Source organism: Linepithema humile, chromosome 8 (genome assembly GCF_040581485.1).
Source record: "Linepithema humile isolate Giens D197 chromosome 8, Lhum_UNIL_v1.0, whole genome shotgun sequence".
Lineage (NCBI taxonomy): Eukaryota > Metazoa > Arthropoda > Insecta > Hymenoptera > Formicidae > Linepithema > Linepithema humile.
In genome coordinates this window covers 9,247,726-9,273,116 of record NC_090135.1, presented here as the reverse complement: position 1 = coordinate 9,273,116, position 25,391 = coordinate 9,247,726, and the positions used below count along the sequence as shown (strand labels likewise).

The 25,391-nt window shown below is 43.1% G+C and overlaps 3 protein-coding genes across 13 annotated transcripts in view; 2 read left to right on the top strand and 1 right to left on the bottom strand.

Annotated features, from left to right (window-relative positions):
- Window positions 1-18,637, top strand: part of LOC105676776 (acetylcholinesterase-like) — a 36,107-nt gene extending 17,470 nt beyond the window's left edge. For 4 of the 5 annotated variants that reach the window (XM_012374938.2, XM_067360203.1, XM_067360204.1 and 1 more), the window contains 7 exons: window positions 4,893-5,269; window positions 5,359-5,589; window positions 5,986-6,277; window positions 6,442-7,077; window positions 7,154-7,315; window positions 8,835-9,010; window positions 12,996-18,637. In XM_012374938.2, coding sequence (XP_012230361.1) covers window positions 4,906-5,269; window positions 5,359-5,589; window positions 5,986-6,277; window positions 6,442-7,077; window positions 7,154-7,315; window positions 8,835-9,010; window positions 12,996-13,141 — 2,007 coding nt within the window. In that variant the 5' untranslated portion in view covers window positions 4,893-4,905 and the 3' untranslated portion in view covers window positions 13,142-18,637. Of the gene's footprint in view, window positions 1-3; window positions 1,567-4,892; window positions 5,270-5,358; window positions 5,590-5,985; window positions 6,278-6,441; window positions 7,078-7,153; window positions 7,316-8,834; window positions 9,011-12,995 lie in introns of those variants that run through there. The other variant, XM_012374939.2, reaches the window with a different exon arrangement.
- Window positions 18,638-18,768: 131 nt separating this feature from the next.
- On the bottom strand, window positions 18,769-22,709 carry LOC105676747 (RCC1 and BTB domain-containing protein 1). 5 transcript variants are annotated; one of them, XM_012374875.2, is made up of 12 exons: window positions 22,610-22,709; window positions 22,431-22,514; window positions 22,169-22,300; window positions 21,887-22,089; window positions 21,529-21,708; window positions 21,174-21,435; window positions 20,946-21,073; window positions 20,596-20,874; window positions 19,966-20,090; window positions 19,787-19,884; window positions 19,596-19,726; window positions 18,769-19,528 (listed from the first exon to the last, which is right to left on the bottom strand). In XM_012374875.2, the coding sequence occupies exons 3-12, from the start codon at window positions 22,263-22,265 to the stop codon at window positions 19,388-19,390; spliced, it is 1,644 nt and encodes a 547-aa protein (XP_012230298.1). In that variant the 5' UTR covers window positions 22,266-22,300; window positions 22,431-22,514; window positions 22,610-22,709; the 3' UTR covers window positions 18,769-19,387. The 5 variants fall into 5 exon arrangements, with proteins under 5 accessions (XP_012230298.1, XP_012230301.1, XP_067216309.1 ...); XM_012374878.2 differs by having other exon boundaries at window positions 22,169-22,290; XM_067360208.1 differs by having other exon boundaries at window positions 22,431-22,677.
- Window positions 22,710-23,418: 709 nt separating this feature from the next.
- The window catches only part of Lap1 (leucine rich repeat containing protein 7 lap1), a 39,522-nt gene continuing 37,549 nt past the window's right edge, over window positions 23,419-25,391 (top strand). For 2 of the 3 annotated variants that reach the window (XR_010891431.1, XM_012374859.2), the window contains exons 1-4: window positions 23,419-24,186; window positions 24,514-24,684; window positions 24,764-24,899; window positions 24,989-25,278. Coding sequence is in view for 2 of the 3 variants with exons in the window: in XM_012374859.2 (XP_012230282.2) it covers window positions 24,529-24,684; window positions 24,764-24,899; window positions 24,989-25,278 (582 nt within the window). In the remaining variant the exon portion in view is untranslated. The remainder of the gene's footprint in view (window positions 24,187-24,513; window positions 24,685-24,763; window positions 24,900-24,988; window positions 25,279-25,391) is intronic. The other variant, XM_012374860.2, reaches the window with a different exon arrangement.

Here is a 25,391-nt window from a genome sequence, read left to right as displayed (position 1 = left end):
CGGAAAAAGTCGGAGGAGCGCGGGCGATCCGCGCGGGCGGATAGGAAGGACGGCGGAGGGGTAAAAGCACGGCCGGAAGCTGACGAATTCAATTTCCAGATAGTTACGTAATCGTTATTTCATCGGAGCGAAACATAGCGGTTCGAAGGGAAATATTTCTGGCATTTCGAGCAACGCGATAGCGGCGCGACATCGAGACTTTTTCCTCCTCGCGAAATAAATATCTTTCAGAATTTTAGAAAATACAGCGAAGAAAGAACTCGAGACAGAAGTTAGCAAGTATTAAAAAGTATTTAACAACTAGACGCCGTATCGAGTGATAAAATTTTATATCAGAAACATACGAGACATGCTAAGCACAAAACTTCGCACATGCTCGTTTGAATTAATTTGAAAAAAAAAAAGAAATTTCTCGCACAGTGGAAATTTCTAAAGGAACATTTACTCTATTAGAAGGTCGGAATTAAATAAAGGGACAGACAAGAACCGTATTTCTCTCGTAATTACTAAAGCATTTCCATTAAGACACACACGACCCAAAATCCGACACAATATTGCACAACCGCGGGTTGAAGCTCGGAGTTAATCTCGACTACGATCTCTTATATACACCTCTTTGATCGTGCAAGTGGCACAAAAAATACGCGAAAAATTCACATCGTGAAGTTCTTATTATGATGCTGCGTTATTAAACGGTAAATCTAGGCCGCTTTGAAATACGTTGCACTTTTTCGCATTTGAAAAGTGACTATTTTTAATTAAAACCCTCCACTTTTAATACAGTCTTTCAAAGCATTTTAAACGTAAAGCACGTTAAAAGCGTATCAAGCGACAATTCATACTCTTCGAGAGTGTATATTGAAAAAACATTTAGATACAATATGTAGGGTATATCGAGAGTGTATTATATAAATAGACAATTTTTTTATAAAAATAGGTGGAGCGTGCTCCGCGTCTGTGAATGTTTCTTATATAAAATTTTACATCATGCGATGCCACCTAGTTATTAAATACTTTTTAATATTTACCAAGTGGCGTGCAAAGCACTGTCTGCTTCGTTGTAGATGCAGGCCGAAGATCTAACTTTAGATACTGCGGTTAATCACGTGACGGAAAACACAAGGAAAAAAAAATAAAAAAAAAAAGGAGGATCCGCTCGATCGATCTGCATGGTTCAGCCGACGGCCCGCTGGATCACGATCGTATAGTACGTATAGTACGTATAATGCTGCCGCAGTGCCAAGGGAAGTAACTAGTCGCTTCGCTCTAATGCGGCATTCATCGCGGCCTCGCGCTGTCACTCTCATGACCGTTTGCCAGCCGTCATCAGTGCTTCGTTCGGCGGGGAGCACGTTTCGTCTCGCGCGCGAGCTCGCCGTCGCCGAAAAAATCGTCGCGTGCACATCGCCGTACATCGTTATCATATACGATAAACCGCGATAACCCCCGCGGTCCTTCGCGGGCGCGACTCTTAATTGAATAAGTATTCATAAGTATTCATAAGTATCAATAGAGCGAGACCGCGACGAGAGACCGTCGCGCGACAAATATCGTTGAGAAGTCTCGGTGAGTTGAAAAAAGAAAATATTAATTGGCTGATTCGCTTTGCCCTGTCTCTCTCTCCCTCTCTCTCTTTTTTAAAATTATCTTTCCCTTTTCGCTTTCGTTTCTCCTTTTTCGCGAAATTAACGAAGCTGCCACACCGTCCGCGTCCCGAATCTACATTAATCCAAAGCAGACGCTGCTTAAATAAATCAAATCACTCGAAGTAGATGTTAAATTAGATGTAACTATTATTTTATTAGTCAAATTAAATGCTGAAATTAAATTTCGATTGCTGCGGCGCGCTCCGGTTTTATTGAAAACCGCGGCCTTGTTCCCGCCGCGATTGCAGCGCAATTTTGATAGAAACTTTTATCAGCGTTTGCGAGACTCTCCACCGTGCGACTAATAAATTCTAATTTCTGACGACGTTAACGCCGTGATTTCTCTCTCCTCTCTCTCTCGCCTCGTGTGTAAACTTCCGCGTGCGACGACGTTCCCGTGGACGCGCTGCGTGTGACCGAACGTACGTTCGGCCACGCACGGAACACGTAGAAGGAAGTTGCTAATCAACGTGGACCTTCGTGTGGTAACTAGAGAATACTATCATCCTACTAATCCCTCCTAACGTGTGTGAGACAGGAGAGAGAGAGAGAGAGAGAGAGAGAGAGAGGGAGAGAGAGAGAGAGAAAGAGGGATAAAATCGACGCGCGTTCGTATGAAGCGAATCGCGTATGTTTCGTGTACGAAAGTTCATTCAAAAATTTGTTACGCGATTTTTTTTATTTTCACTTCTCACGCATTATTCTTTGAACAATCTGGAGATGATTTTTTTCAGCAAAAATGTATGATAATTTATAAATCACTGCAAAAGAAAGATTTCTCGTAAATTAAATCGTACAAAATGATTATTTTTTAATTAATATTTTAGATCATTTATTTTAGTAAAGTTTCAAGTTCGAGATTTAGTCATAGATATATATATATATATATATATATATATAATGAAAAAGCTGTGATAAATGGTAACCTTTTTTTCAAAAAAAAATAATGCACAAAAAGTGAGATTTTTTGTAGAGAGGAAAAAATGATATCAATAATACGCGAGAAAAAGCAGGACACCCTCTATATTACTTCCAACTGTCCACCGTGATGGGAAATTTGTGTTCTAAAATTTGGAATCGAAACATTCGTCAATTATGGATTCCGTGTGTTAAAACAAAATCCGCTTTAATTTGTAATTTCGAGGCACTCTGTATATCTCAATATCGTTTTTCGATACATCGAGAATATTCACACCGACGCACATAAAGTGTTTTCCGACCTGCATTTACACGTATAAATGTATAATGTTTAATTCCTAAGGATGGATGTAGAAAATCATTCGCGAAATTTGACTGTTAAAAGATGCAAGATTCCTTTATCATTACATACACATTTTTAAACAACGATTCTCGATGTCATAAATAATATTATCATACATATTTCATCAACATAAATCAATTTAGAATGCATTAAAATTGAAACTGCGGAATGAGATGGCAAAAAATCAACGTAACTTAACTGTAAAAATGTGCGGAGTGATTTAAACGATAAGTAAGGACACGTATGTATGCATCATCCGTCTGTCAGTTACATAACGACCTTATCACGACAATATCATGAATGCTTGACGGAGGAGGCGTGAGAACAGAAAGAGACATGTTCGGAAATATAAAGGTGTGTCTTCATCGGAGTTCGCGAACAATTTACGAACAGATCGCGAACTGTTCTCTTTTTTATGTGAACGTCTGTTCGCGAGCAGCTCGCAAGCTGTTCCTTAATAGTTGATCAGTTAATATTTTTTATTTGTTTGATTGCTGTTAAGTTAGGTGAGCAGTTCGCGAAAAATCAACGAACCGAACACATCGGTGTGGACGTATTTGTGTTGATTAGTGAATTAGCAATAATAATGTTAGGAATGAATCATGGCGAACATTCGACGAACTGGTTCTCCGAAAACGTAAACATTGGTGTGGACAGCAAGTTCAATTTTTGCAGGTGCTCGCGAACTGTTCAAATAGTGTTTGCGATCAGTTTGCGAACAGTTCGCCAACACGGTTTGCAAACCTGTTTCCCGGTGAAGACACACCTTTATTTGAACCGACTATTTGCAATAATCATTCGTGGCCTGACGCGAGTCTTTCTTCACACGGTCCTCCGAAAGACGAAATTTTCGAGGCATTTTTATTCACGAAAAAGAACTATAACGCATATATTATTTGTATCTTTCGGAATATTTTTCAGAAGCGTCCAAAAATCATTTTTCTTGTTTCCCTTTTCGACGGAAACACCATGAGTAATCTGAAATAATAATTGAATGTTAATTGCATTAATAATTATTTTAGCTAAACGCTAGCGATAAATAATTAATCAAGCAATTAAGTAAGTTTGCGTAATGAAATCAAATTACAGTCAATTACCGTCGCGGTTTCGGATGCGCTGAAAATTGCGGCGTGTCTCGCTACAAATAGTTTGAGTTACTCTCAAATAGGGTTGCTTTGTCCCTGCGGGGGTAAGTTTGCGCCATAATAAAAGGAAGTGTTAGAGCGGAAATTCAAGAAGGAAAATTTATGTGGTCTAGTGTTTCGATGTCAACGGGAAACTCGTCGCTCGTCCCTTTACTTCCTCAAGCCACGGACGATCCTAAATTTTTTAATTCGACGCGGAATTTCGCTCCCACGAGGGCGCGATTTCTTATCCGACGGCGCGACGCGAAACTTTTCGAAAATCGTCTCTAGCGTTTTTTTAAAATTACATTGACTGAGATTCGAAGAGGTTTATTTTCTCCCCGATTGTTTCGAAATTAATACGATTCCACGGTATACGGTTGCGCGCGACATCGCTGGCGCATTTTCCTCCGAACATGCATTTTTCATGTCAACCGCTTGCTTGCGTCAGCCGTATGGAACACAGCACAGATTGAAAATAAGTTTCACTCGAGCGTGATCGCTACGTTTCTGCAAGGAGCGTTTATATTTGATATACGGCCGCGAATAAGGCCTGTCTACCGAGTGGCGTCGAGTGAAATATATAAATCATCATTTATTAATCGTAAGCGTATTTCACGCTCAACACCATGACGCATGAATAACCGCGGTAAATAACGTTTTCACGCTGTTAAAAAATTAAGTCCATTATTCGCCGGACGAGAAATAAACCGTTTTCCTCTTTAATCCTTTTTTCAACTCTGCATCGCACAAAAAAAAAAAAACTCCGACGTTGAAAATTAGAAAAAAATATTGATCAGAATTTTCAGAGCCTGGCGGTTAGTTTTAGTGAAACACGTGTGGGATTTTTGCTTCTTGCAGCCGAGTAGGCGCGATGTCGAGAAATCCAAGTTCCTGGCGAACCGGCCCCGGCAGATTGGAGGCCCTGCTGGCGCTGAGTCTGATTCTGTTGCTCGTCCTGCAGCACCCGAGCCCTTGCCACGGTTCGCCGTCTCACCGCAGCAGGCATCATGAGCACGAGATGCAGGAGGCCTGGGAGGCGGCGGCGGCGTCGCGCGAGGGCGCCAGGAATTTCGCGAGAACGAGCGAGGAGCTGCCGGAACCGGCCGCCTTCACCGACAACGATCCTCTGATCGTGCGCACGAAGAAGGGCATGGTCCGCGGTAAGACCTTGAAGGCCGGCACCGGCAAGGAGGTCGACGCCTGGTTCGGTATACCTTACGCCCAGAAACCTCTCGGTAAGCTTCGCCGAAGATTGCAATATAATCATCGATTAATTCCTTGCGTGTGAATCTTGTAGATTTTATTTTACAATTTTTGCCGGCAGGCTCACTGAGGTTTCGCCATCCGCGACCGGTCGAACGCTGGTCGGGCGTGCTGAACGCGACCACCTTGCCGAACAGCTGCGTGCAGATCCTCGACACGGTGTTCGGGGACTTTGCCGGCGCTACCATGTGGAACCCGAACACGCCGCTAAGCGAGGACTGCCTGTACGTGAATGTAGTAGCGCCGCGACCCAGGCCTACGAACGCCGCTGTCATGGTATGGATATTCGGTGGTGAGTTCCCAGTGATGAGAATCCATCATCTCCCTCGCTTGCTCGGTGGTGCCTGAGCGCAATCTCGCGAGCGGAACTTTCTCGCAAAGCTCTTCGTCGCTTACCCTTCACGCGGTGGCTTGAAAAAGTTTCAGGAATCACTTTAATCCGAGTAATCTTATAAATCAGACCAGCCAATTTCGGAAACTTTGCCAAACTTTGCCTTTATTAATCAAAAACTGTTTGCATTACACCGAGATGCTAAGAACGAAAGTAGTTATTAGTTGAAAAATAAAGATAAATTAAACGAGAGATTTTTTATCTTATCTTTTGAAATAAATTTTTATTTAAATAAATATTACGCCGGCACCACTGCGCGGCCGCGAAACCCAAGGATCTCTGCGACCCCTTTTTCAGGTGGCTTCTACTCCGGCTCGGCCACTCTCGACGTGTACGATCACAAGATCCTCGTGTCCGAGGAGAACGTGATTCTGGTGTCGATGCAGTATCGCGTGGCCAGCCTCGGCTTTCTGTACTTCGGCACGTCGGACGTGCCCGGCAACGCCGGTCTCTTCGACCAGATGATGGCCCTGCAATGGGTGCACGACAACATCGCCGCTTTCGGCGGCAATCCCGACAACGTGACGCTCTTCGGCGAGAGCGCCGGTGCGGTCTCCGTCTCCATGCACCTTCTGTCTCCACTTTCCAGGTCAGTTTTCATCCAGCGAATAAGTCTCTCTCTCTCTCTCTCTCTTGAGAAACAAGAATTGAAAGCGATGCGCCTGCAAAATTAAAGAAAGATTTGCTTCTTTCTTGTTTTTTTTAATGAAATTTCGATGAAAATTGAAGAAAAAATTGGACTTTCGGTTCTAGGCATTTGTTCAACCAGGCGATTATGCAGTCGGGCTCGCCGACTACGCCGTGGGCAATAATTACGCGCAACGAATCGATCATGCGCGGCATCCGGCTGGCCGAGGCGGTCGGCTGTCCGCACGAGCGCAGCAATTTGCGCGAGGTGATCGACTGCCTGCAAACTAAGGACGCGGAGGAGCTGGTGAAGAACGAGTGGGGCACCCTGGGCATCTGCGAGTTCCCGTTCGTGCCGGTGATCGACGGCGCGTTCCTCGACGAGACGCCGCAGCGCTCGCTCGCCACGACGTCCTTCAAGAAAACCAACATTCTGATGGGCTCCAACACCGAGGAGGGCTTCTACTTCATCATCTACTACCTGACGGAGCTGTTCCGCATTGACGGCGCCGACGACGTGAAGGTGACGCGCGATCAGTTCGTCAGCGCGGTGTCCGAGCTGAATCCTTACGTCAATCAGATCGGCCGGCACGCTATTATCTACGAGTACACCAACTGGTTGCATCCGGACGATCCGCACGCGAATCGCGACGCCCTCGACAAGATCGTCGGCGACTACCAGTTCACTTGCAACGTCAACGAGTTTGCCGGCCGTTACGCCGACACCGGCAACACCGTCTACATGTACTACTACAAGCACAGGTAAAGAAAAACGCCGCACTTGCACGCGTTGGAGATGTACTTCAATGTTATACGAAAAAATACAATTTTATACTAGATCCGTGAACAATCCGTGGCCGCGGTGGACGGGAGTCATGCACGCTGATGAGATAAACTACGTCTTCGGGGAACCGTTGGACCCGTCCAAGGGCTACACAGCCGACGAGAAGCGTCTCTCGCAGAGAATGATGAGATACTGGGCGAACTTCGCCAAAACGGGGTAAGACGTGCGCTTGATTTTATCGACCGGCGTAATTGATTTTTTAGCTTTATGCACAATTATAAAATAATTTGAAGTAATAGTGTAAGACAAATTAAAGCTATCGTGATTGGAATAAAAATGCATTGCGTCAAAATCAGTAGTGAAAATATATATTTTGCAAAGTGATTAATTAATTTTTATTAAATTTGACTTTGCCTCTTATAAGAATAACACTACCGAAATAGCCGGCCCACTTTAGTTACTCTAAGTTATATAAATACACTGTAATTTAGTACGCTATAAATTATTTTGTCCTATATTTATTAATATTAAATATTTTATAGTTGGATAACTATAAAAATATTCCGTTCCGTTGCTTAAAAAGTATTCAACACTGAAATATCTTTAAATAGCGAGATTTTAAAAATACCACAAATTTAGTTCTACATATTTCTTTAATGAAAATCTAATTTTGAAGATAATGAAATTATTAATTTTACTTTATTTAATGTGAACGTTCACTAATTTCATCATCGTTAATTTCTTTGAATTATTTTATCAATTTGTATGAATTACCGTAATATCTCAGAACATTATCTGCAGATATTTTGGTATTGCCATTAGAGCATCGAAATCGACGCGGTAGCACAGTGTGGCCGACTGGCTAAGTGCGCGCCATTAATACGCACGATGCCGTATTAATGGCGCGCACTTAGCCAGTCGGCCGGCTCGGCTACATTGTTCTGTTGCGTCGAAACGTTCAGACGCTTAAAATTTAGTAACTCGGCGCAAAATTATCATAGACAAGAAATTAAAAAAGCAATTTAAAGCTTGAAACTTATACTTTTACGTGCTCTAGGCCGTTTTCTAAAAATTTATTATCTTCACACTTCTAAGCTCAAAGAAAAAACACAGACTTCTCACACTCTGCAGTTCAATAAAAAATTTTTTCTTGAAAAATTTATGACAAGTACCAAAAACTACAATATTTTACCTACAGCACGCTTTTTTTTAAATTTTGCCACGATTTTTTTTGGCCGAGTCAGACGACTTTAAAACCAATTCTACATTTTATAAAAATAACGTATATCATCGACAGTAGCATAAGCGTAAAAAATACAAGTTTACATTCAAAGTCGTATAACTCAGCCAAAAAATTGTAGCAAAATTAAAATAATCGCGTTGTGTGGGTGAAATGTTGTAGTTTTTGACACTGGTAATAAATTTTGCAAGAAAAATATTTTTATCGAGCTGTAGAGTGTTGAACGTATGCAATTTTAAAAACAAAATAATATGTTCTTCTTTTGAGCTTTTGAGAAGTATAAATACAACATATTCAAAATATATAGATAATTTTCAAAAAATTCTCTAAAGCACGTGAAAGTAGAAACGTCAAGCTTCAAAATGCTTTCTTAATTTTTTGTCTGATAATTTTTCGCCGAGTTTCAGTGATTGAAAAATTGCTCGATTTTGAACGTCTGAAAAGAGTTTTTTATTTTTTGTGGCGTACTTAGACATTGCAATTTTGTGTGATCAGGGATCCGAACGTGGACGACGCCGGTAGGAAGACGTCGACTTACTGGCCGCCGCACAACCCTATCAATAAAGAGTACCTGACCTTGGACATCAACAGCACAGAGATCGGCAGCGGTCCCAGGGTGAGGCAATGCGCCTTCTGGAAGAAGTACCTGCCGCAGCTGCTCGGCGCCACGTGTGAGTAATCCCATTGTTCTCTCTCGCAATTGCACGATTGCGTTTTATACGACGTTCGGATTGGTATTTTTTTTTTTTTTTTGAAAACAGATCGGACAATTGTTGCACTAATCATTGCTGCACGATAGTTGTGTTTTCCGGATGCAGCCGGCGATCTTTCAGGTCGAACAATCGATCGCGCACGAACCTTCATTCGTACGAGCACAAATTGGAACGACGAGAGTCGATTCATCGAACTGTCGAGGCCCTCGACGCGTTACTTACCGCGCTCCACCACGAATTGTCTTGTGTATGACACCTGTTGAGCGCCAAGTACGTCTGATTGTTCTCGCACAGTCGAACACTGCTTCGGAGAGATCGTCCCGACGTAACTTACGTCAAACAATGCATCCGGAATGTCAACCGCTTCGCCCGGCGAGACGATCGTTTCGGCGCGTCGCGTAATCAGAGAGCGCGCGAGAGATGGGGCGTCATTTCACGAAAGCTGACTCGCGAAAAATCGAATCCGACGAAAGCGAAGCGTACTTTTTCGCAAATAATTTTTCCCCGAACTGTAAAGCGCAGCGCGATGATGGCGAAGCATCGCGAAGATACCTTTCCAGCGCCCTGGAGAACGCTATTGTGTAAGAACGGTACTCAACACACCGTCGCTCGAGTTTACATTATTTATTCAAAACTGCTATCAAGTGCGCTTCGCCAAGTGTCCCACTTAAGGCCGCGGCTGCGTGGCTTCGCGTGGCTTCGACGACGACGAGAGATTTCGCGAGGAAATCTTGGAGACGCGTATAGTCTCCACCCCTTTTCAGCCTCTTTCACAGTCGATCGCCAACGGGTATATTTCATTACTCTTTGCAGCGGAGACCGAAGGGGCTTGTGCTCACTATCGATCGCCGATCGATAAATAATTCCGATATCGCGATAGGAGGCAAGTCGGGAAGAAGCGCAAATCCTGCAAAACAATTTTTAAGTTTTATTTCTCCAATCTCTTCTCGCAGCGCTGTAAGCCGCCGGAAAATGATAAAATTCTGTATTTAACATTTTTCCGATATTTCTCCAAGTTTAGTTTCAGAAATATTATTACGGGAAAAGTCGAATTCTCGTTCGGGAGATGTTTTTATCGCCAACACTATTTCTTTGTCGAGATAGAAAAATAATTATGCAATTATATATTTTTCTTTATCTCTGCGCCTTGGCGAATCTGAAAACCTCGCGGCATTTCGGCGATTAGAATTCGCCGAAAATTGCTCGCATTCACCTTTAGAATACGCCACGGAGCGTTATCGTCTGGCTCGCTAATGGACTTTCATTGCCGAGTCATATATACCACGGTTCCGCATTCGCGATAAGAGCCTGAAATTTGTACCTGCTCGAACAACAACGTCGCTTTATATGATAATTACGATTACGGCGAGCTCCGTCGCTCGCACGCACGCACGGCCGAGATTAAACGGCGTAGCGTGCTGGCGTGTCATCGCGGTCACGAAAGTAATGCCCTTCCTCCTCTCTCCTAACCCCCCACACCCACCCCCGTCGAGCGTTTTACGACGATCGTATACCGGGAGAGCCGTAATAGACAGTTGTTACCGTGAAACTCCCTTTTTTCTGCGTCGCGCGCGCGCACCCCCCCCCCCCCTCCTCTTTTCCCCCAAGCAAAAATATCGTCCTCGTTAGGGAGGATTTTACCGGTCCCCCGACACACTGTGACAGGAAGAGTGACGTCGGACCGGAGGGACGATAGGACGGGAAAGGGTCGCGATAACGAACTCTCGTAAATTTTGTATAACTTGGAAATAAGCTCGTGAGGTGTCAAGGGGGTGGGAAAGAAAATACTCGTGCAAAAAACGGTGATGCGATGATCAAATTTGTTATTTAAGAGAACGAAAGTAGTTTATCTTGGAAACATATGATTCTTATAATTATGTTGTGTAACAATATATTATTTGTATGTATTGATCCTTTCGTCTGCGAGAGCTTGAAATGGAAAGACGAGCAGAATTTTACCCTTTCAGAAGACGTCAAAATGTAATCTTGCTGTGTAAATTTGCAAACTGAATATTATCCTCGGTCTTTGAAAATTTATCATTAATTTCCTGCGAAAAAAGGAAAAGTAAAAGTATAAATTGAATATTTAAAAAATATATATTCCCCACACTTAATTGATTATAAAAACAATTGTATGCGCTTCGCGTAATTATAAGCACACTAGACATGCGCTTTCAAATAAAAATCACAGACAGATTTTTCATTCAGATATGACGTGAAATTAAAACAGCAGGACACGCACTCCTGCCACAAGTGCCGGTATTATCAAGGCAATCAAATACAAAAGCTTAAAAATCCATTACATATCTCTAACGTCGACGTGTAAACGAGAGAGAATCAGGCATGCGGGGGAATGCTTTTGGGGCATATTTTTGCGCGCTAATTGGTCAGCGGTTTCGCGGTCCGACGCTGCGGAAGCGGCTTAAGGCGTTCAAGCGGTTCCGGCGGGTCTCGCGAGTGTCGCGTTGAGAAATTTGCCTCGGCGAGCCACGGTGTGTGCAGGCTCGCACGTGCAGGCTCGCAGATTCGACGCGGTTTCGACGCACGCGAATTACCCACGGCATCGATCCGCGCCCTGCCTGCCTGCCTGCCTGCCTGCCTGCTTGCCTGCTTGCCTGGCTACCACCACCACCACCACCACCACCGCTACCACCACCACCTCCGGTGCCAGCGTCGTGTGCTGCTGGTCCGGTATACTACCCCCGTTTACTCAGCTCCGCGTTCGTTTTGTTTCGCCACGGCGCACCAAGGCAAACGCGCGCGCGATCGAGAAGCTCCAGCATCCCCTTCGGCATCCCCCGTCGCGTCTCGCCGTGCGTCAATCTTGCGACGCACACTGTCGGATTTGTCTATATCGGTTTAAGACGAGAGGGTTTTCGCAGAGCGGAGTTATCGAGGTTTCCAGCGAAATTTCCGGCGGAAGATTTTTCGTCAAACTATTAAATTTGTCTTCCCGTAATACGGGATTATTAATAGAATCTGAAAGAATATGAGTATTTATACATTACAATCGACTTTAGTATTGCGGATACGTTGTGCAATATCGATGCAAAATTGCATCGTAAGATCGGCTGTCTTCAGAGAGCTCGCCGTGTAACGTAGCAGTAACATTGCGGTGCTACGTGGAGGAGTATTTTTTCATCATTTTCCCGATATATTTCTCAATTTTGTTTAGATTGAAAACAGTGAGACTGATCGAAATCATTTAAGACTCCTCTCGCTTCACCATTTTCTCCGCTTTTTTTTCTGAAATACCGGGGATCAAGTTCAATATGTAGGGGAAAAGGTCTTACGAAGTTCCCTCCTTCATTTTTGATACGAACTTTCGACGTTTAAACATTTCTCGTCACTTAGACTTTCATCTTTTGTTGGTTTATATCCACCTTGTTTACATACTTTGTTTCAGCAAACACTTAATCGAATCTAACGTACAAAATTCACGTTCTCTTTCGGTTCTCTCAAACATTATCAGAATATTTATTGATATTACATCATTTCATCAACAATAGGGATGATTAAGAATTCATGAACTGTATCCTACATCTGTATTGTCCTGTCTGTCGTGTTTCTTCTTCTGATATCTCTCTTATCTTCGACGCTTGTGTCATTTTATTAAAATGTCACAAGATTCGTAACATTGCAATATAGCTAAAACATGCCTAATTTATGAATCGAGAGATTCAATTAGTTTAAAATTAAAGCACATGGGAAAAAAATTTGCTACTAAAGAAATCGTCACTGCTAATACAAATTTTGATGATTTATTGCAAAATTATTTTCAGCAAATAAAATTAGTATTCGCAGTAAGTCTTTTTGCTAACATATTCTGCTACGGCAGCGCAAAATTCGCTTGGCACAGCAAACTTTTTTGTTCCGTGTGCAGGAACCGTTTACCGGGCGTCAATAATTAAGACACCATGGGGTCCCTGCGATTTTGTTACAGCGAAACTGGAGGTCTCGAAGGAAACCTGCAGCGGCACGAGCCTCGCCGACTCCGGCGCGACCCGGATACTCCTGATCTTGAGCCTGTTATTGACCGGCCTCACTACTCTGCCTCACATCCAGCACGACGTCAGAGGCATCGTTTAGCTCCCGGCCGCCGCCGCCGGATCGGTGGTCGGCCGTCGAGCCGCCGTCCTAGCCCCGTCGAGCAGCAGCAGCCCGTTTTTCCCCTGAAGAAGACGAAGAAGACGTACGCGCGCGAGCGAACGCGAACGGACAGAGACGGCAGAGAGCAGCGAGCGAACGAACGAACGAACGAAACGGGATGACGACGGCACCGCGCAAGAAACAGACATATCAATAGTAGACGAGTGCTCGATCGCCGGGGTATCGACGATGAATAAACAAAACACGCCCGGCCTGCGAGAGAGAAGATCTCTTCCGCTCGGTCGGGGAAACTACAGGGCGCCCCGAGGCCCGGTGGAATCGCATCGCGACTTTCCGCGCGCGGCTAGGAATCGTGAGACTCGAGCGAGCCGGACGACGATCCGACGACGACAAACTACAAACGAGATACGCCGAGGTAAGAGTAGGCGAGCAGACGCGAGACTCACCAGACTACAACTCGAAACTATCGGCGAAACTACTACAACGCCGACGTTTAATTGCGGTAATTACAGTTCCTACAGATCAGTCAATCTGACGCCATCCACGTCAGCGCGATAAAGCGGCGAGTATTCGAAAGGGGTGAGAATGCGAAAATTCGGAGACTTTCTCGGAAATTTGACGATCTCTCGAAAATACTGAGGATTCGAAAGCGCGAAAATTCCGGTTGTGCGCGGTAAACGAGACTTCGAGAAACGCGAAAGGACGTCCGAAAATTCGAGGAGCCATAAATTCGTAGACGCGCGTGTTCGGGACGGCGAATATACGCGAGATTCGTCGCCGCGTCGTAAAAGTATCGCTGCGGCATCGGTCTACCGTCTCGATCCCGAGATATATCATTCAGGACACATCGCGATATACTGGCTATATACTGTTATGTGGGTCACCGTCGCAGGGGGGTTTTATGAACACGAATCGCCGCGTCGCTTCGCGTTTACCGTGACATTATCCCGCGGGAGAGATGGGGCGGCTATACATCGTACGTAGATATACCGGATGTGATCAAAGCGAGCGTGAGCGTAATTCCTTCCGAGCTTTACTGGATATCCTCCTACGGCGCTTCCGTTTTAATATTGAAGAATCCGCATTAAAATATCTTCGAAAAAAAAAAACCGTGGAAGGGGAATTTCTTCGCGCTCTTGTTTCTCGAGATACGTTCATCTGGTTGCAAAAATCCGATAAAACCCGATAAAAATAATTGATACAATCGAATCGGGATTCTGTTCCATAAATATCAGATATCTTATCTGAGGCGCTGTTGTTATTTTTTATCGGAACACTTTTCACACGCGTGTTTCAGCGTCGTCGAATAACGCACATTGCACAGAATAAAGATTTATCGCGTCGGACGCCGCCGGCCTCTCAAATCATTGTAACGGAGAAAATTAAAACGCGAGCATAAAAATTTTCGATTAAGGGCCTGTCTAACGAAATAGAAATTGCTTCCTCCTCACTTGTCACACAATGTGCACCGGCATGATGCATCGCGCGCCGCATTCGTGCCTAACAGCCGACGAGGATGAGCGCAATGCCGTGTGAAATTGCTGTTGGCCCTCGAGCGATAGACAGACTGCGATTCCGCCGCCGCGTCCGTATTCGCATTCGTCCGCATCCGTTATCTGCACTATGTGCGTGTTATATACATGCACACACCTACACGTACGTGCACGGTAAGGTGGTAATGGGGTCCGCAATTCGATCTATACGGTCCGATACGCGCGCACGTACGACCGCGACTCCGAATGCCGCGTCGCACAGTCGATCGCGTTCGTAGGGGAAAAAAAAAAAAAAAAAAAAAAAAAAAGAAATTCTAACCCGTGTCGCAATATCTTCTCTCTCTCCCGCCGTGTGTTTGCGCACACCGAACCACCGCACCGTGAATCCACGCGCGGGTAAAGCCCGCGAGCTCGATACGAGAGAATTAAATTCGCGGATCAGTTCCCGTCGGTTTCTTCGTCGTAAAAACGATGACGTCTGCGATGTCATTTATATATCGTTGTTACCGGGAGAAAACCTTCGAGATATCGAATTTCGTGGAAATGAGGTTTCCAGCGAATAGAACTTCCAGCTAGCTCCTCAAGCGGAATGTGAAATCTAATTATTCTGAATTTTTTGCAAGAAATATTTGTTGAGAGAATATTCGCTGGGAAAACATTTGTCAAGGAATGTCGGATAAGATATCTGATATTTGCTAAGGAGAAGCGCGATCTTTCGATCATATTGACTTCTCTTTTCAGATTTTTTATCGGACTCCTTAAGCGGACTCCGCTGTGAACAATTGATCTTGCAAGGATTAATGTGGAGCTTAAAACACTTTCCCGTCTCGGTTGCAAAAAAAATTCACTTTTCTGTAGATAAAAAATTTCTCTCTGCCAACAGCGATATTATCAGACAAAAGTCGTGCGATTCGCGTCTAGATGAAATTGAAAAAGAAAAATTGATCGGAAGTGATAATCGCGACGACACATTTCCGTTTTGCCGTACCTCATTGTCCGGCCCTCCCCGTCCGCAGGAAATCGGCTTCGTGCCGAATAATAGCGTCAGCTGGAATATTTCCAGAAAGAGGCTGCCTGTGCTCTATTGATTTTTATCTCGCTTTTGTCAGAGACCGATGAGTGAGTTGCGTCTCGCCGTGCCGCGGGTATCGGTATCAGCGCTTCGAATCCTCGCGAGCATCCGACCAACGTTCCTGTCCCCGCGCATGCACCACGAATATAAAATTGTTAAAATGAAGTATATACTCAAAGATTAAAATGTTAAAGGTATTGAAAGAGAGAGATTTATCCCGATTTAAGAGAAACAAATCCTTCGAGAGATTACTTTCGCAATTACTTTCGAGAGATGTCAGATCAGGCGAAATGATTCGTAGTCGAGATGTTCTTACGCGTGTGTCAGCAAAAGCGTATCCGACACGAGTGATCCGGATGTGCCGGTTTCGAACGCCGTGAAGATTTGTATAAATTATCTCTCACGTCAATCACGTTCCCCCTCGAAGATCGTCCTTGGATCGTAGGCTCGCTCCAAGGCAAACGACGCGCGGAAAAAGAGAGTCGCGAGTTCCACCGTCACCCCGGTGCCCCTTGGGCCCACATCTAGCTGACTTAGCTGTACAACAAGCACCGTTACAACGTAAGTAGAAATGTAAAAAGAGAGCGAGAGAGAGAGAGAGAGAGAGAGAGAGAGAAAGCGCGCGAGAGAGGGAGAGAGAGAGAGAGAGGGAGAAAGGAGAGTATTCGCTAGTTCGCAGTAAGAGATAAAAAAAGTTATCACATAAGACAAATGGCAAAAAAAAAAGTTATAGAACGATTTATCAGAAGTCTGTACAAAGGACTCTAAACGATTATAATCCCACGCGCGACGATGAGCACCGCGACGCGCGTCGTCCACGACAAACTCGAGATCCTTCAGGTTTATCAAAAATTGTAGTAAGAAAGAGAGAGAGGGAGAGGGAGGGAGAGAGAGAGAGAGAGAGAGAGAGAGAGAAAGAAAAAAAAGTTGCGTAAGAATAAGATATATCGATAAAAAGTAAAAATAAAAAATAAAAAGAAAAAAGCGAAAAGGTGAATAATCGCATTAACTGTGGCTCTGTGTGTGTGTGTAATTTAAGGTGTAATCTCGTAGTAGTAATCTTATGTAGCGCGGAAGGAAGAAAAATGAACATAAATGAGAAAAAAAAGAGAAAAAACAAAAGGCAAAAGACGCTACGGACAATCCACTTGTTTTTACACGAACAAAAAAAAAATAAAAGATAAACTCATTAAGTAGACGCGGCGCGAAAGGGCAAAGTCTTCATTCGTATGATCTTTAATCGCCAAGGACCTTAATTCGTCGAGGATCGAGCGGGAGGACCGGACGCCGTGGTGGAGAAGGAGGACAAGAAGAGCCAAACCGAAACTTCAGACAAGCGCGACGGATAGATTATATAGATTATATATATAGTCGCCTTTTTCTCTCTCTCTTCTTGTTTTGAAAAGTGCTTGTAAAGTGCGACGGAGGGGCGCGAGAGCGAGAAGTCTCGCTTTTGTCGTCGACGAGACTCGCAGCGCGTCGCCGGAGAAAAGTAGCCCGCAGGCCTAAATACGCTCTAATTAATTCACAGAAACAGAAAAAAAGAACGATTACTACTAATAAAATAATTAAAAAAAAAAAAAGAATCGACGAATCGTCGTCTAGCTGTCGGCGGCCGGTCGTGCTTCGACGCGACAATTCAGAATCCGATGAGCTCCGGGGAGGGAGTTTTTCTCGAAGCGCGTCGCATCGAAGCGCGATCGACGACATGCAACCATCGCGTGCAACCGCCCGCAAAAGTCTTTATAATGGAAATTTTTCTTTTACCAAAATGATAAATTTCAACACTTTTGTCGCGTTAAGGAGAAGTATAATTTTTATTATTAACGACGTCGACGAACAATGATATTAATCTCTAGTTTGGGATATTTTATATTTATCTTAGAATTTATATACTTTTATCGAATTATCATTTATCCGAAACTTTTAACCGAACGCAGATGATATTCGGATCGTTTAAGGATAAAAGTCTCAATTTAGCAATATTACATCAACGTAATGCGTAATACTTACGAATGTTCTTTCAGCTTTCTTCTTCGCTACTGTAAAAAGTCTTAACACTTCGTATAAATTTAAATCGCAATTGCATATAAGCTTGGCAATATTGAAGAACGCTATTAGCTAAACTTAACTGAACGTAATCAAAATATTCAACGTATAAAAAAAAAATGCCATCTGTCTCGCATTCTACAAATTCGAATCGTGGTCCATCTCAATCTCAACGATCTATCTCACCCGGGGGGATTGCTCCAAAAAAAAAAAAAAATTAAAATAAAATTCATTATTTATTCACGATTATCGCAACAAAATCGAAAATAGCCTCCATTGGCGAGAACGTAATCTAGCAAATGAGAAGCTGTTGAAGCTCATCGTGATAACACCGGCGACTCTTCGAAATACCGCTGAAGTCGTTGCACGCGCCGGTTGCAACCGGAAGTTTCCGGTCGCGGCGAACGACCGCGATTACCTAATTTAATATAACAATTACTTATACATATATAAATACATTTAAATAAAGATAAATGACACGTATATAAATATACGGAGCGTCCGTTTTGCGGTGGCCGCTGTAAGACGGACACTCCGTATATGTGTATATCTTGTATACTTCTATATACAAGATTGGAATAAGAACGATCGGGGGCGTTCGGCGATTCGGAATTTTCCAAGAAGAGGGAGAACAGGGGTTAGGGGGGGAAAATGTTATGCACAGTGTACAGATTTATCGGAGTTTATCAATCGAGTCGCGGCACGCGGCATTGATCGTTCCCGTTTCAAGGTATATATGTATGTATATTAAATATCATATGATGATTATTAATCAGTAGATACGTACGTATTATACGAACGACAAAATCTATCGCTTGTATATATTGAGAATATCGTAATAAAATGATGTACGAACGACAATCGAGTCGCCCCCCCCCCCACCCCTTCTCAGGAATCCGGAATCCCTTTCCACCGATTTTCCCTTGCATTATTTATTCTCCGCTATTATTAATATTGGTAGGCATAATGTATCGAGGGATGACGGTGGAGAGTATTGGCAATGCTAGAAAATTTTATTGCTATTCGAGTATACATTGTACATCTGGATATATCTTATCGGTTGTTTATTATAGATCACGGTAAACAAAATATCGGCGCAATTCATGCGCAAAAGTTATACGCATCGCTGCGCATCAGGAATGATAAGCGGAAGGATAAAGTTTTCACAGCTGTCGAAGAAATTCGATATGTCAGCAATTATAACAATTCGCCTGCAGCGCGGACTGAGTTTATTCTCTTCGATTGCGTCTCAATAAATAACGTTGTCTTTTGTTTTTCATTGCTTATGCAAATTCTAAAAGTAATATCAGGTACCTCGCAGGATCACCTTTTCAATTAAAGCGAATCGACGAATGTCATGAGAGAAATCTCGTATACGAAGATGCGCTAAGCGAAACCGCAAAACAACGCGGCTGCTTATTTCATTTATTATTTACACGAAACGCAAATAGCGAAATGCAGAAAACGAGTCTTCTTGGAATAAGTCTTTCGTCGATCGATTCGACTAGGAATTCGCGCCGCGAGTGCTCGCATGGCGCACGTATAAATTCGATGAGCCGTCCCTTACCTCCGTCAAAGCGTATCACCTTTAATGTAAGACAAACAGTCGGATCACGTCCGGAAAGCACCGGCTTTGGCCGCCTTAATTATAAAAGTTTTTATCGTGTTCTCGTCCAGTTTGGCGAAATTTTCCGTTTGCGCAACAGCCGTCATGTGATTCAGGGCGAATCTGAAGCAGAATTCCTCCAGCTCCTGTAAAAAATAATTACGCAGTCAGCGAAATTTAAATTAACAGCGATACGTTGTAGAACATTGCTACCTCCGCGTTGTACTCGATCGCGGTACTGTAGAGAAAAGCCACGTTCGCTATGGTGATCCCTTGCTTTATCATTTGAATGCAGCGCCTCTTGAGATTGCTCTCGCAGTACACGTTAGCCAGGTCCAAAAGCTCTGCAAAAGCATTGCTTCAATCATGTTTGATAGTTGCAGAACAACAGAACTCGAACTCACCTAACGCTTTTTCAGCCGGTAGATCGATCACGCCGGTATACAAGTATTTTAGAAAAGCTTTGTACACCACGTAGGAAAACTGATCGTGCTCGATGACACTGTCGGAAAGAACATGTGACGAAAGAAGCAGGCTTAAAAAATAATAATAATACAGGTTTTTTTTTTTTAAATGCGCTTACCTCTGATTATTTTCCGTCCAATTGGGCGTAAACATGGTTCTAAAATACGGACAGCGGATTTTCAGGATAGCTTTGTGCACGTAGATGGGCTGTCCTTTCACTTCTATTGTGAGATCGCTTGTCTCCTATGTCAGAGAAGCACAAAAATCTTGTTAAATATACTATTTATCAAACAAATCGATGCACTTGGACAAAATAATTTTAGATTCGTGACCTTTACAAAATATTATTCCGCACATTTAAGACAGAGATTTTCTTAAATAAATGGTTCTTGTACTGTGACATTCTTATTATTTTTTAATCTTCTAATCAACACAGCATGTACAAAGTTTCACTGAATGCAAAAGGCTTGCGTCGATCTTTTTGATAAATAGTGTACGTATAAAAAAATTATGAACTAAAAACATGGATGTCAAAGCGCAAAAACTGTTATAAAATTAGAAAAAGTAAAATAAAACAATTTTTAGAGACAAAGATTTTCTACTCTTTTAACTTTGTAATATTTTTTGCGCTCCGATACGTTCGTGCTTTTGGTTCATGTCCTTTTTTTTTTAAGAATTATACATATGATATTAGCATTAAATGATGAATATAAAACTAAATAAGCACGAGACAAAGAGTGAAACATACGGCATCGTCAAACGCAGCACCCAAGCTCTCCAGGATACTCGACTCTTCGTCCGTATGCAAGACGAGCGGTTCGTGCATGACGCTTGGCGACGCGTAGCAGGCGAGTGCGTCGTGTATGCTGGAGAACGGCGTAGCGGTTGGCGTCGTGATGCTCTGACCGCGGCAATGACCCCACATGTAGACGCATCCACCCTCGCCAACGGCGACGCTGATATGATTGTAATGTAGGGCGGCGATATCCGACACTCTTCCCATCTCTTGCACAAATGCGCGGTCCAGCTGTCAGTCACAAAATTCCACAATTTTCTTTTTCGTTTATCTCTTCCGCGATATTTGAACAACAAATTTACCGTGACTGGATTACAAGCGTTTGTCTTGTTCCCGATGCCTAGCTGCCCGTAGCTGTTCCCGCCCCAGACGTAAAGCTTCCCCTCGTCAGTGAGTGCCAGGGTGTGCGCGTAACCGCAGGCTACCTTGACTGAAAACGTCACATCGAGGCACAGCGACACCTTGCTTGCGTTTGCGAGCGATTAGAATCGCACCGTCGGAGACGAACCGTCAAAGACAAGCTTGATTACCTATCACGACGCCTATCAGCGAGCCGACGCGACACGGATTCGCTTGGTTCACGTAATTGCCGATCCCCAGCTGGCCGACGCCGTTGTAGCCCCAGCCGTACACCTCGCCGTTGTCGGTGAGCGCCATGCTCGAGGTCTGGCCGCAGGCGATGTGGACGATCTTCTTTCCGACCAGGCTGGAGTTCACTTGCCTCGGCGCGCCCTGATTCGTGCTGATGCTGTTGCCCACTTGTCCGCAATTGTTTTGCCCCCAGGCGTACACCTGCAACAGACGATTCGGAAAATGTCGGGTGAGGAAGGCATATTTTGAAACGTATAATTAATTCTACTATTATATTTTGTCCTTGTCGCTTACTTCTCCATCCTCAGTGAGAGCGAGAGAATGATGACTCCCGCATGCTATGTCCACGATGCATTTTACGTTCAAACTGCCCACTGCTCCTACGGAAGGCATGGTTACTAGGGTGGGCGTGAGACCTTGGTTGCAGGTGCCGTTTCCCAATTCGCAATAACCATTGTGACCCCAGGAATACACCTTTCAAAGGTATTATTGTTAATTTTGACATTTACTTTACTTGATTTGGCGATTTTGTAAAATCTCCAGTATTTCACATTTCACATAGAATCACACATTTCATATAGAATAATAATAGTCAACGATTTTGAATCCCTTTTAATCACTTTTACCGTTTAATAAGAGTAATTTTCCTTACCTCTCCTTTTTCTGTAAGTGCCAAGACATGAGGCCCGCTTCCATAAGCGAACGTCTTTATTTCTTTGCTGCAGAGAGCGTCTATTTTTTTGGGATACAATGTGCTATGCGCATCTCCAGTCCCCAAACAGCCAGCAATATTATTACCCAAGGCATATACCATCTTGTCCTTCGTCACGATTAAAGCCTCATTGCCCAAGTTACCTAAATTGCAAAATATCAGATCGTAAGTAACAATAAATTAAAATTAGCAAAAGATACAAGAGGAAAAGAAAGAACTTACCATACACTACTACCATGTGAATTTGCGATACAAATTCCGGCGTCAACAGGCTGAATACCGGCCAGCTTTTCAAATCCGACGAATACATTTGGCTCATAATATTGCGACAAATTTTTCGAAATCTATAGTCAACTTAAAAAAATTTGTTATATATATTGCTATTCTTTTTGTTAACTTTCGAAGCACGTGAAAGTGGAGAACAGTATCGCGATTTTTGCGCGCTCCGAAAAACTCCTGAAAAATATTTTGGAGTTAGACATACCTTATCAACAGGAGATCTTTAAAAATGACTAAGGTTATCCATGCATTAATGATGTTTCAATTTTATCCTACGTCACCTTTCATCCTGATCGAAAAAGGTTAAACGACATTATTTGCAATTATTTCAATAGCATATTTTTTTATTAAAAATAAAATAAGAGATTGGAAAATAGAAATCACCTTGTGACAAATATTTTTACGCTCAGTAAGTCTGTTCTGAACTATGTGTATTGTATTACTAGGTCTGCTCTTTTTAGCTGAACTGGCTGCACTAGTTCAGAGTTCATCTTTCTTCTTTCAATGTGGAGGGAAAAAGATAAACTCTGAACTAGTGCAGCCAGTAAAAAGAACAGACCTACTGTCAGGCACATCAAGTTAGGCTTGGTTAGACCATGCAAGGTCAGATCAGCAAAGGCAGACAAGCATGGAACATGTACAAACTCAGATCGCATCCGATGTGCGATCCTATCACACATCACTAGATCAGATAATTTCAAGAATCTTTCAAATAAAATATGAACCAGATCATTCGACAACATTGTTTTATTACTTTATAATTTTGTAAGTATAAATATACTTACACAAAATTATTTAACATTTTTCAGAAGTTTTTCGGAGCGCGCAAAAAGCGATAGTGTTTTCCATTTTCACACGCTTCGAAATTGAAGAAAAAGAATAGCAATACATATAACAAATTTTTTTTAAGTTGACTATAAATTTCGAAAAATTTGTGAAGTATATTATGAGCCAAATTTTGAATTGTTCAGATAATTTGTGCCGATTCTTCCTGTTAAAAAACGACATATAAAATATTCTAAATTTACGTGTGTTTTTCACACAAGAAAAAAATAAACCTGTTTTATAAATTTCAGCGTCGGGGTGCTTTTTATAGTGACTGAAAACCACAAAATGACAGATCTTTTGTAAACTGGATGGGTGAGAAATTTCTACCTGAAGCGCATTGTATGTCTTAGCATTCATTTACAACGTGCGGTTGGACGGTATAATACCGCAGGATAATGCCTGGAGCAACATCCTGCGGCGCTTATTTTTTCCCTGCTCCAATCTGTTTTTCTTCTTTTTTTTCTGGACAACCCTTATAGTTTTCCATACTCCGTAAGGCGGCGTTACGGTGTTTCATGTTCAGCATGGCAGTTTGGAGCGTTTGGGCTCCTCTTCTTTCCTTCTCCCCCTGGTCATCGCTCACGGCGTCGATTAGAACGTATCTCAGGCTCGCAGTTCGGAAGAGGGTTTCAAAAAAGGAGTGAAATCGCGTCTTGTCGGCGTACGGGAATCGAGAACGGGGATCTCCGCGATCGGCGCACGGTGCAGAGCGATTGTTACGATGAGGAAAGAGTGAGATATGCGCCCGAGACGAGCGGCAAGGTCGCGACGGATCGACGCGAGTCGCCGTGACACTTCCTCTTGACGTTTCTCCCTCATCGCGCGCTTTTCCATTATCCCGGCGAGCGAGGGCGAACCTAGTGCGACGACGTCACCGGCGATGCCGATTCCTGAGCGCTGCTGCGACGCGACGATTCCCGACCGCTGCTGCTCGCGGCGACGTCGTGATTGCGGCGCGACGCGGTGATACGGCGATCTACGGCCGAAGATCGCGCGCGATTCCTCTCGTCTCCACGAATGATCGTCGTCGGCGACGTTTTCGCGAGTGGAGCGATCTGTCTCTCGGTGGATCACGGCACTTATGCGCGTCGATGCCCTCGCCGGATCGTTCCTGAGAGTTCCACAGGTGAGAGGTAACGTTCTCTTGTGCTTCTAACATTTAATAAAATAAGAATTAATTGTAAAATGTCACAGGTAATTATAGTATAATTTGTCTCGATGTTAGCTACAATAATCAGAGTAATTATGCTAAATTGGAGAAAAGAGATTAAAGATTTTGTAAGTAGATTGTTAAATTAAGCAGAAATGTGCTAAAGAAAATGAACGCTTCTAAAAATATTTGTAAAACTGAAAATTTAATTTTTTAATTTTTAATTAACAGTAAAATAAGATAAATTTCATTGTAACAAATATGTACACGATAAATTAATCGGTTCGATGTATATATTTCTGTTCTGCAGCTGTAGACACATGAAATGGGTAGCGCTTGGTGGCAGTGCGCCGCGTGTCTGAGAACCCAGGAAGAAGACATCTGCGAGCTGCAGCTGAATCACTGTAATCTCTATGATGTACCACCCGATGTGTTCATTTACGAAAGAACGTTGGAAAAATTGTATCTCGATGCCAATAGAGTGAGTGCTTTCTCAATCTATTAAAATGAGAATTCAATTATAATTACATCATATAAAAATTAACGTTTTTCTTTCTCAGATAAAAGATCTTCCCAGGCCGCTATTTCAGTGCCACGAGTTGAGAATGCTTTCGCTTAGCGATAATGACATTACTACATTACCACCCGCCATAGCGTCGTTAATCAACCTGGAACATCTAGATCTCAGCAAAAACAGTCAGTATATCTCGATATATCGAATCCGTGTGACATGTGTGACAAAATATTATACCTTAAAAATCTTTGTGTTCCTACTTTTTTGGTAGGTATAAAAGAGTTACCAGACAGTATAAAGGAATGCAAGAGTCTTCGTTCCATAGACATTAGTGTCAATCCTTTCGACCGTTTTCCGGACGCTATAACGCATATTGTCGGATTGCGTGAGCTCTACATAAATGACGCGTACATAGAATACCTGCCGGCTAATTTCGGACGACTGTCAGGCTTGAGGACGCTCGAGTTGCGGGAGAACAACATGATGACGTTGCCTAAGAGTATGAGCCGCTTGGTGAATCTGCAGAGGCTCGACATCGGCAACAATGACTTCACGGAGCTAGTAAGACGACGACTGATCTAATTAAAAATACTTCAAATTATCGTATTTCAGTTACACCTGATTAATAGCTGAAGTTTCTATAATAATATGTAATATAATAAAAGTTTTCATTT